The sequence below is a fragment of the Sturnira hondurensis genome, unplaced genomic scaffold (genome assembly GCF_014824575.4).
Source record: "Sturnira hondurensis isolate 20B ecotype Veracruz unplaced genomic scaffold, ASM1482457v3 Scaffold0004136, whole genome shotgun sequence".
Taxonomy (NCBI): Eukaryota; Metazoa; Chordata; class Mammalia; order Chiroptera; family Phyllostomidae; genus Sturnira; species Sturnira hondurensis.
The window spans coordinates 38,917,561-38,928,167 of NW_028076767.1; the positions used below are offsets into that span (position 1 = coordinate 38,917,561).

A 10,607-nucleotide genomic window follows, 5' to 3' on the forward strand; every position below is an offset into this window, starting at 1 on the left:
CCTTCCAAGTTTTGTTATTTTATTACTAGTAAACTGTATCATATTCACCTACAGCATTCAAGTCAAATGAACAATGTGAAGTGACAAAACAACACACACATTTCTAAAAATATTTTAATGAAAAAGTTATCTTTCTGTAAACATTTCAGTATCCTACAAATGAAACATTTGAATCCATTACAGACCACCTCTTACGTCTTAAAAATCAGAAAACATTGAAATTTAAAACTGTGAATACTTGTATTTTTAGCTAACAATCCTTATATTACCCCTGTACATTAGCATGCTTATTCCTTATATCATGACATCAAATTGTGACTTCTATAGCCAAACTCTTAAAACCAAGGTTATCTCAATTGTTTAACAGTTCCTCAACAAATGATCTCTATTACCTTTAGGACGGGTAGAAATGTTTTTTTAAAAAAAATATAGTGTAGAAGGCAGTAACCTGTGAGCTGCTTTGACAAAACCAGTGAAGTTTGCCTTGACCACTTCCCTTATGAATTTTGTTTACCAGTACCGTGACTAAAGAGAACCATATTTTTCATAAACGACAGTGTAACTACATTTAAATTAAATCACTTTATTTCATTAAGAAATGAGATGGACAGAAAACAATGCCTTTAAAAATGTTTCCTTAGGAAATTTGCTCCACTAAAACTGGTATAAAGAAAATTTGTTAAGTAAATTACCTTGTTCAACACTTCAATTCTACAGTGACGTGTAGAAATTTAGTCCCAATTTAGATAAACAGACACAACCAGTCATTCTGTGAGAAAAAACTCTGGCAAACTTACTCCTGTTTATGTAAGAATCTCATTTATGTATAATTTAGAAACTAATTTTAAACACCCCTCAAGTATTTTTTGTCAAGCCTTTTTGGGACAGCAATAGCCCTTATGAAATCAGAATCTAATTTGAACAGTAAAAGTTTAATTGTTCTTTGGGAAATTGTCTTTTAAAAATGAGTGTTAGTATAATTAGGTCCCCACTGCTTCTGCTGATCAGGTTAAATGACATTAAAAAACAAAACAGAAAAAGACCAATTTATCCTTTAGTCCAAATAATTCCCCGATTTGATATTCAAGAGAACTTATGTATGAAATCCCTTAATGAAGACTATTTTGGTATTACATCATCTGGCAATTTTAAAAGTTCACTCCAAGGTGTTTTTCCTAGAATAAGGATTGGCAGCTCTGTGTTTGTTGCAACTAAGTCACGCTCATTACAAAAATCCTGCAAAATCTGGTTATTCCCGTCCTTTCTCGTCAAAAACTGACTTTACCCTACCTAAAGACACCAATGATGGATTCTGTACATGGGGCCGCATCTCACTCGACATGAACACTCATGGTTATTGCAGGGAAAAATTTAAAACTGTTTAAAATCATTTAGGATGTGGTTCCAAAATGAAGTTTGAACTGAACAGCTTTGCTAATGTACCTAACAGTTTTAAGTGTATAATGGAAATTTGTAGGGAAACAAATGGTGTCATCAGGTTTTACTGTGAGCTACAAACCTTACCCAGCCAGAAACCTTCGTATTTAAGATGGTAGGAAAGACATTCCTCTTTTAGGCAAGTAGGGTTCTCATTCAACCTGCAAATCAAAAAGATTACTCTTACCTTGCTTTACAAAAAATTACTCTTTAATTAGTGAAAAAATTCAAATTCAAGCCTTACCTAATGCTTATTGCCCTTCCTTGCAGGTCTAAATGCTAGACCTAGTGACTGTGGCAACTATCTCTCATTGATGTTCCAAAAGGCGAAGAGCTCCTTCCTGCTAGACTTTCTTCCATATTTCAGTTGTAATAAGCAGATTTAACTAGCTTTTGAAAAGTTGCTGCTCACTATCACCATAGTATCTTATGCCTTCACTTCTCTGTAGTTGAAGCTCTTGCTGCTGCCTTGTCATTCTTTATTTATGCTGACTTGTCCATACTCAAAGGCTGCTGAAGTCCTGTCTTAGTGATTCTCCTTTGATCCACACTGTGCTTAAAAAGCACATCTTAGGTCCTTTAAAGCTGGTTAAATCGCTCTCCTCATGGCTTACTTTTCCACACTGTTCACAAGAACTAACCTAATACAACTTATAAACAGGTTACATACACAATTTCACCTGCTTATAGGTTGCAAACATCAACTTACTGAAAATATTTTCACTATTAAACTAGTTCCAGAACACAGAAAGTTCGTTAACAGTACAATTGACTTCATATGCCATTCAAGGATACTGTCAAGGTTGTGTCAAACAATTCCACAAACACAGAAACAGGAAATGTTAACCTCCTCCCCCCCATTCCTTCAACCTGTATTATATGAATAAAAGAACTTGAGACAATTTAGCTCAATTTTAATAAAATCTTTCCCAAGCATTATTTTGACCAGGTACCCAGGTTTAAGTTATAAACATTGACAGTGTCCATTTATATAATAACCACACTTGCAGTTGTTGAAGACTTAACCATTTTCTATTATTGCCTATTTTCTATGCTGCTTATTCACATTCATCCATTAACAAATGGCATGTTGTCTGTTACATTTATTGGTTTGTGAGTGTTTTCTGGAAAACTGTAGTATCTGTGAAAACCGATTTCCATGCTGGCATTGCATGCATCCAGATATTAATGCACAGAGGCACAGATTAGAGCAACAAGAGAGCATATGCAAACACTAGCACGCCCCATTCCCCTTTTTATTGCTTCTTTTGCTTGGTACTTCTCAAAACAAAAATAAGAACCTTGAATTCAATGTTCAACTACCAAAGAAATAATAACAGCAGGGCACATACTGAAGGCTTGAATGAAATTTTAAGCACTAGGCTGGCGCAAACAGTAGACATTGATGTTTAATATATATATATACGACCTTATCATCTAAAGATCTTCTCTCCCACGGTTTTCCAAACAAACGACCTTATATCAACATGGTTTAGGTTCAAGCATACACATAGAATAACAGTGTGTTCTTTGGGATTTCGAATAGAACTCAAGACGATCCAAATTTAAATTCAGGTCTTTGGGAAGTAGAAAGTTTATACTAAAGCAACTGTGGTTACACTTCTACATTAAGTCATGTGTGTCAGTTTGATCTAGACTGTCCTTTGTTCCAACCAGTAAAATGTAGAGGGTACAAACAGGAAAGCATGCCAGCCAGTTAAGGGTTCAACAATGTGTGATTTTTATTCTCTTGCTTTGAGTTTATATCAAAAAAATATATATTAAACCAAAGAAAATAACTGAAGATTTATGGGCCTCTTGTGCTTTAAAAAAAAAAAAATGGTAGCCACCAATTTGCTCAGATACAGCAGAGGCTTAGTGGTCCTGTATTTTTATAAGTTTTTAAGAATGACTTTTAATCGAGGAAAGGAAAAACATCCACTACCTCTTTGCAGAATTAAAACAGAAGGCAGTAGACACTCTTTACACCCAAATAAAACTATGGCAGCAGTTCACATGTGACCAAGGTGAATGTAGAATGGAGACGTTCTAAACACGGCTAGGACTCTCAGCAAAGCTAACACACTAAAATCATGATTACATTTTGGGGGGGGAGGGGGGAATGCACAAAACCAAATAGGAATTTTGAGATTTTTTCATTTGAAGGTAAATCTTAATGCTATTAAAGTCACAAATATGCTAATTTAAATACCCAATTCTATTTATCTAAAACACACAATGCAAACATACAAATATCTATTCTCTCCACATGTCAGAGCCCATTCATTTCATGGTTTGGAAATGGGGAGAATAGATTCCCCTTAAACTGCAAGTCAGCAGGTGTTTCTTTACAGTTAACTTTAGCAAAATTCATACAAAATAGTGATTAACAATGGTCTTCTTTACTTGTTAACTCACAAGGAAACACCTTCAAAACTGCATTTTGTTAAAGTTTCTGTACTAAAATGTAGAAAAACTGAACTACACAAATATTGAAAAGTTAAAAATTCCTTAATTTTTTATTCCTGGTACCACTACCACAATTTACAGGGCAATATACCTGATGTAATGAAAAGAAAAAGAAAAAGACAAAGCTACAACAGATAAAAGACCTCAGGAATGTACATCTAATTGACACTACATTGCATTAATCAATAGCTGCACTTTTTGCAAACTGTGGCTATGACAGTCCTGAACAAGAAGGGTTTCCTGTTTAAGCTGCAGTAACTTTTCTGACTATGGATCATCGCTCCTTCTGTGGCAGATTTTTACAGTTCCTCTAATGCATTTGGGACGACTGTCTCAAAGTAACCTGCAGCTTTCCTGACAACTCCTCGCTCTCTCTCCTGCTAAGAACTGTAGCCTGTTGAATAATACAGGATAAAAAAATTATTACACTCAGTGAACAGTTCCACATATGTTTTTATCATCATAATAAAAATTTAAAAGATACCTACCCTTTTCTGCTGAGTTTTTAGAACCTTCTGCTACCATATCCACCACTTCCACCACCAGATCCATAACCACCTGGAAATATACATGTAGAGAATTTTAAAAGAAATATACGGGAGTTTGTAAATTTGAAAGAGTTACAATGAATTTTGATGGAAAAAATCATTTACCACCATAGGGGCTGCCCGAGCTTCTTCCACCAAAACTGCCCCCCTTCATGGGTCCATAATTTGACTGCTGTTGTCCACTATAATTTCCAAAATCATTATAGTTCCCACCACCACCACCACCGTAGTTACCTGAAATTACAAAGTTTTAAATTGTGATTAACTAATACAATAATTATTTCCTTCTTCTAATACACGTACACCATCTTAACAATTATTGCAGCATACTCTACAACACTTACATGCAACCCTTTGAAAAGAGATTTTACAGAGTTACCGAACTCCTCACCAGAGGAAGTCCTCTAGTAAACCTGACTTGGTAAGAAAAAAAGAGTGGAAGGTGGTCCCAAAAGCATTTATCTAGACGGCTGTCAAATTTTGTTTGATTCTACATTCTACTATGTGTTCTCTCCTTCATACCACTAACATCATCAAAATTGTCAGTTTAATTCACTTTAATTCTGATGCAACATTAAATCAGTGAAAGTATTCTAAGTTAACTGTTAAGAAAAACCTACTATTGCTACATTAATACAGTCCAAAACTCAGTGCATTCGTAACAAAACTCATCATTGAGTATCAGAGTAATGATGCAGTCTTCCTTATAAGTATGACACATTCAGATTAAAAGCACTCTCGTCGGTTAGACTCCAGATGACATCCTATTCATTTTAACAATTTTGTTCCCATTTGTCCAGTTTAGAAGTGCCTAAAAGTTAGGTAAAATTCTGGCAATAAGTATATTACTAATAAACGGCCATTCCAAGTACAAAATAAATAGTTGAATACATTCTACCAATTTACTATATAACAAGCACATTAAGAAAATTTGGTTTAGTCCCTGGCTGGTGTAGCTCAGTGGATTGAGCTCGGGCCTGCAAACCACACAATTGGGTTCCATTCCCAGTCAGAGCACATGCCTGGGTTGCAGGCTAGTTCCCAGCAGGGGACTCATGAGAGGCAACCATACATTGATACTTCTCTCTTCTTCCTCTCTAAAGATAAATAAAATCTTTAAAAAAAGAAAGAAAAAAAATTCGGTTTAACTACCTATCAATTGAGCTTTCTCTAATTTTACACAACATGAAATCCCACCAAATGCTACATTTTAACACTTTTAAACATTTGTAATATAACTATATAAACAAGTGAAAACTTACCACCAAAATTTCCCCCTTCATTGTAACCATCATATCCTCCACCACCACCATATCCACCACCTTGGTTTCCATATCCTGGTCCACCACCATAGCCTCCTCTACTACTATAACCAGGTCCACTGCCATAGTTGCCACCTAAAAAAAAGAGAGAGAAAGAAAAGAAAAAGAGGATCATACACACAAAACAAACGTGTAGAAAGTCAGTTTATTAAACTACGGTCTATATTACATGTAAGTCACTGGAAAGTAAGCCCATGAATTGATTTAGCACTTAAAGCCTGGTTAACAGAATCAAAAATCTGAGCTAGTAAGAATTTAAACGCTAAAATATATTTTGATATTGAATTCTTTTTCAGTTCACTAAGGAAAATAGTAAAGTCTCCTGAGATATAACGGCAGCTCCATTAATTAGTATAATAAACTAACTAGCCAAAAATAATTAGCTCATGTTAATCTTAACAGGAAAAAAGTCATCTACTATATTAGCTCAGAGTACTTTAATCATTAAGCCATTCAAAGTTTTGACTAAAACTAGAAAAATTAAAATACCTAATTTTCCACAGAACACAGGAAACAAAGTCAAAGTATCAGTTTTTTTCAAAAACTTACCATCACCTCCAAATCCATTATATCCACCATCACCTCCTCCATAACTACCTCTGCTGCCACCTCCGCCATAACCTCCTGAGGAAAATCAAGGTATGAGTCACAAGTGTAACATTCAACTTATAATACATTTCAGGTAGACACACACTTAGAACTAAGATAACCATCCTACCTCTTCCACCAAAGTTCCCACCACGGCCAAAGTTGCCTCCACCACCTCCAAAGTTTCCTCCACGACCCATAAAGTTTCCAGATCCACCTCCACGTCCTTTAACACAGGCAAGGTAAATCTTTAATAATATTATAAACACCACTCACATTTACTATTTAAGTACATATGGTACTACTCACCTCTTTGCGATCCAGCAGACTGCATTTCTTGTTTAGAAAGGGCCTTTTTCACTTCACAATTATGCCCATTAATAGTGTGGTATTTCTGAACTAAATTTTTTTAAATCAAACAAACAAAAGTTATTTGATGTTTGAAAAAGCACATATAAACGATACCCTTCAGCACCATGCACCATTAAAATAGTATCAAGAAGGTAGTGACTCAAGTGGGGATGAGGGAATGCTCTAGGATGTTCATGTTTATTTTTGATCTGCAGGCTGGCTACACAAAATTGTACTCTCACTTCACGAAAACTGAACTATATACTTTAATATGCCACTATGCAATGTAATATTAGAGTAGAAAAAGCAAATTTGAAGTAGAAAAAGCCACTTTCACTTTCTTATTAAAGTTCCTACTTACCAACAATCTTATCAACTGTATCATGATCATCAAAAGTTACAAAAGCAAATCCTCTTTTTTTCCCACTCTGCCTATCTTCCATAACTTCTATGGTTTCAATTTTGCCATACTTTTCAAAGTAGTCTCTCAAATTATACTCTTCTGTATCTTCTTTAATACCACCAACAAAAATTTTCTTCACTGTTAGATGGGCACCAGGCTTAACAGAATCCTGTCAGTACAAAACATGTAAGTAAAAACAAAAACCAAAACCCAAAACCAACAAAACCCCCCACAAAACAATTTTTTACATTTTAACGTGGACTTAAAATACCTCTCTAGAAACAGCTCTCTTTGGTTCCACTACACGCCCATCAACCTTGTGTGGTCGAGCGCACATGGCTGCATCCACCTCCTCAACACAAGAGTAAGTGACAAAACCAAAGCCCCGGGAACGTTTTGTTTGGGGGTCTCTCATCACCTACAAAATAAAAAATTTAAAGCATTAACCAACACACACCTCCACAAGTCCTATACCCCTTTCTAGAATCTTTGTTTCTTTAGTTACTTACCACACAATCTGTGAGAGTGCCCCATTTCTCAAAATGTTCTCTTAAACTATCATCTGTAGTTTCAAAGCTCAAACCACCAATAAACAGTTTTCTCAACTGCTCTGGTTCCTTTGGATCGTGGCCCTAAAAAAACAAACCAATGTATTTTATTTATTTTAGGAGGTAAATTGTTAAGATGCACAAGCCTTTACTCCATACAAATATAAAGTACCAAATTCTATACCATTAATATTTTGTTCAGTTAAAAATTGAAAAAGGATCATACAAATCTCATCCGTTTATTAAAGGAAGCAAAATACCAAGACTACCTATAACCAGCCTTTCAAATATCAGCACCACTTCAACTAAAATGAGGTCCAAGGGAATCCTAGAATGAAAAGTCCCTTAATTTCAAGCTACAAGAGTGGCCGAGGACGGATTTCAGATGATGCTGAGAAACTGCTTTATAAGAAACCAAAGTGCTGTAGAAGCAGTGTTTCATCCATGCCACTTCTTTTCCTGTCCACCATTTAACTTTAAACCACAAAGCTGTGTAAGATGCAACCTAAGTCTTCAGTGGCAAATTTAAAGAAACCCACCAGTTACAAGCAAATCAAGACAATATTAAAATAAGTATTCCTGTTTTTTTAAAAACTAATCTCCCCGGCAAAAAAAAAAAAAAAAAAAAAAAAAAAAAAAAAAAAAAAAAACATGACAAAAAATCCATGGTTCTTGATGATTTCCTGTAACCAATTATGTGCAGCATAATTACTTAAGTGCACTTGTATCACTTGGCAAAATTTCCACATACATTGTATAGGTTTACAAAAAAGGGCAAACTGCAGTTAAAATTTATGCATGAAAAGAATTTCATGCGGAATCTAAATTTAGACCCTTTTAGATGTGGACTTAACAGTTATACAATTTAGCCAGCTTTTAAATAAATTACATAAATTCCCATTTAATCCATCTATTTACATAGCATTCATCAGAAGTCTTTACATAAAGGGGCTCACATTTACATTCTAACGTCTTCTTGTATCTTCTAAAGGTACAGAGCTTAAGGCACTTACTATGAAGAGACTGTCCCCTGCTAGAAAAAAATGTTAAAAGATGAATAGCCTAAAGCATTAATTCTCTTACTTTTTATCTTTTCAAATTCTGGTTAAATGAATTTAATCAGGGACACCAAATTGACAAAACAAAAAACCAAAACCAAGTAACACCCAATTATACCCCACATAAAATGATCTCGAGCACATGAAAACTTCATCTGTGGTTGCAGTAGTCTAAAATAAACACACAAGAACCTACAGCCAGACCCATGAGGAAATTTAAAATGTTCAGCCTTGACCAGGAAACTCAGTTGGTTAGAGTATACCTCCCCATACGCCAAGGTTTCAGGTTCCAATCACCGGTCAGGGCCCGTACTACAATCAACCAATAAAAGCAGCAGTAAATGGAACAACAAATTGTTGTTTTTCTCCCTCAAATCAAAAAACAAAATTCAATCCTCGCTAGGTAGCTCCGTAAGAGCATTCTCCCTACACGCCAAACCACGATTGTGGGCTCCAGCGCTGGACCCAACGCACAGAGACTCAACCAATGAATTGCCTAAATAAATGGAACAAATCGATCTCTCTCCTTCCTCTCTAAAACCCATAAAAATTTTTTCAAGCTCCCATTTTACCATGGGGAAAAGACATGTTTCATTCTAATTACTTCAGCAAGAACAGATCAGGAAGTATTACAAAGCAGCAAACTTAAAAATTTTTTTTATTTTAACTGAATGTTGACCAAAAAAATTTCGTCGTAAGTCTCTAAGGCCTACGCAGGCACGAAGAGAACTGCAGGAAAAGCACCGCGCCCTAAGATTCCAAGCCATTTGCGGCACTTTCTGCCAGGCCACCTCCTCCTCCTCCCTTCCAATCCCGCGCTCTTCCCCAGCGGCAGAGCTAGGCGGCGGCCATTGCGGGCCAATGCGCCATTTCGTAACGCGGCAGCGGATCAATGTCAATGTGGCCGCCGCCCGCCAGCGCGCTCTCCCGGATGTGCCTGCTCGTCCCCTCCCCTCCCCCACCTCCTCCTCCTAACCGCTCCCGCCCAGGCCCGCCATGCCTTCCTCGGCCTCAAATACGAGGCTGCACGGCGGGTATGCCGGCTCCCCTCCCGAGTTTTCCCCAGCTACGCCGCACCTCCGAAGGACCACCTGTGCCGCCAAGACAGAAAACGAGGCGGGTGAGGGGACCCCGAGGTGGCCTCTTAGGCGCGTTCCCCTCCCCCTCCCACCACCCGCCTCAACGCAGAGCGCGGGACCGCCGACCAGTCCACCCGGCCTCCCCGCTCCCACCGAGCCAGGCCCCCTACGCCGGCCACTACCCATCAACCCCCCCGCTCTCCCCCTAATACCTCCTCCCCCCGGCGGCGGCGGCGACGGCCGGAGTCGGGCTGGGGGCGACCGGGCGGCGGTTTTACCTCCATTTTGAGACCGGACTCGCCTCTTCCAACTCGAGTTCAATATGGGACCGAGAGGAAGAGGCGGGGCCAGGCGCCACGTGACGCGCTTTCCGCGCGCCGCCGACCTGGTGAAGGAGGGGCGAGTTACCGGAGGGGCGTGGTCAAGTGGGCGCGAAGAGGGACTGGATGAGCGGGTTGGCGGGCGGAGCGTGGGGGCGTAACAGGCCGCGGGAGCGCGCGCCTCACCAACTTCCAGTGCGGCGGCGCCGCCCTTGCCGTGGTTCGCGCCTTGGCGGCTTTGGGGACGTCAGCTCGTGTTCAGCAAATGGCGTGCGCACACGTCGAAAGAACTCCGCGTGACCGCGCGTCACCGGAAAAAAGGCCTTTCCTTTTCTCCTCGCGCTTTTTCCCCCTCCCCCACGTAGTCTTCTCGATCTGAGTATCCGAATTAATTTGAGCAACAGTGCCTGCCTGCTTAAAACTTAAGTTTTAGCCTGGACTCTAGGTTGCAAGAAACTCTTAGCGGCCCATCAGCTTCTCCTCC

The 10,607-nt window shown here is 38.6% G+C and overlaps 1 protein-coding gene across 3 annotated transcripts; it reads right to left on the minus strand.

Annotated features, from left to right (window-relative positions):
* Nucleotides 1-423: 423 nt before the first annotated feature.
* HNRNPA3 (heterogeneous nuclear ribonucleoprotein A3) lies at nt 424-10,185 on the minus strand. Of its 3 annotated transcripts, none has more exons than XM_037044389.1 (11): nt 10,016-10,149; nt 7,628-7,750; nt 7,390-7,536; nt 7,077-7,287; nt 6,674-6,763; nt 6,495-6,590; nt 6,326-6,400; nt 5,717-5,851; nt 4,560-4,688; nt 4,395-4,464; nt 424-1,598 (listed from the first exon to the last, which is right to left on the minus strand). In XM_037044389.1, the coding sequence occupies exons 1-10, from the start codon at nt 10,085-10,087 to the stop codon at nt 4,412-4,414; spliced, it is 1,131 nt and encodes a 376-aa protein (XP_036900284.1). In that variant the 5' UTR covers nt 10,088-10,149; the 3' UTR covers nt 424-1,598; nt 4,395-4,411. The 3 variants fall into 3 exon arrangements, with proteins under 3 accessions (XP_036900284.1, XP_036900285.1, XP_036900283.1); XM_037044390.1 differs by lacking the exon at nt 424-1,598 and adding an exon at nt 2,335-4,300 and having other exon boundaries at nt 10,082-10,185; XM_037044388.1 differs by lacking the exon at nt 424-1,598 and adding an exon at nt 2,335-4,300 and having other exon boundaries at nt 10,016-10,148.
* Nucleotides 10,186-10,607: the final 422 nt, after the last annotated feature.

Excerpts from the sequence above, each read along its gene's own strand:
- HNRNPA3 (XM_037044389.1), bottom strand. The coding sequence starts at position 10,087 with ATGGAGGTAAAACCGCCGCCCGGTCGCCCCCAGCCCGACTCCGGCCGT. Across the intron at positions 7,537-7,627 it reads GCACTCTCACAGATTGTGTG|GTGATGAGAGACCCCCAAAC; the intron begins GTAAGTAACTAA and ends TTTATTTTGTAG. Across the intron at positions 6,764-7,076 it reads TACAGTTGATAAGATTGTTG|TTCAGAAATACCACACTATT; the intron begins GTAAGTAGGAAC and ends AAAAAAATTTAG.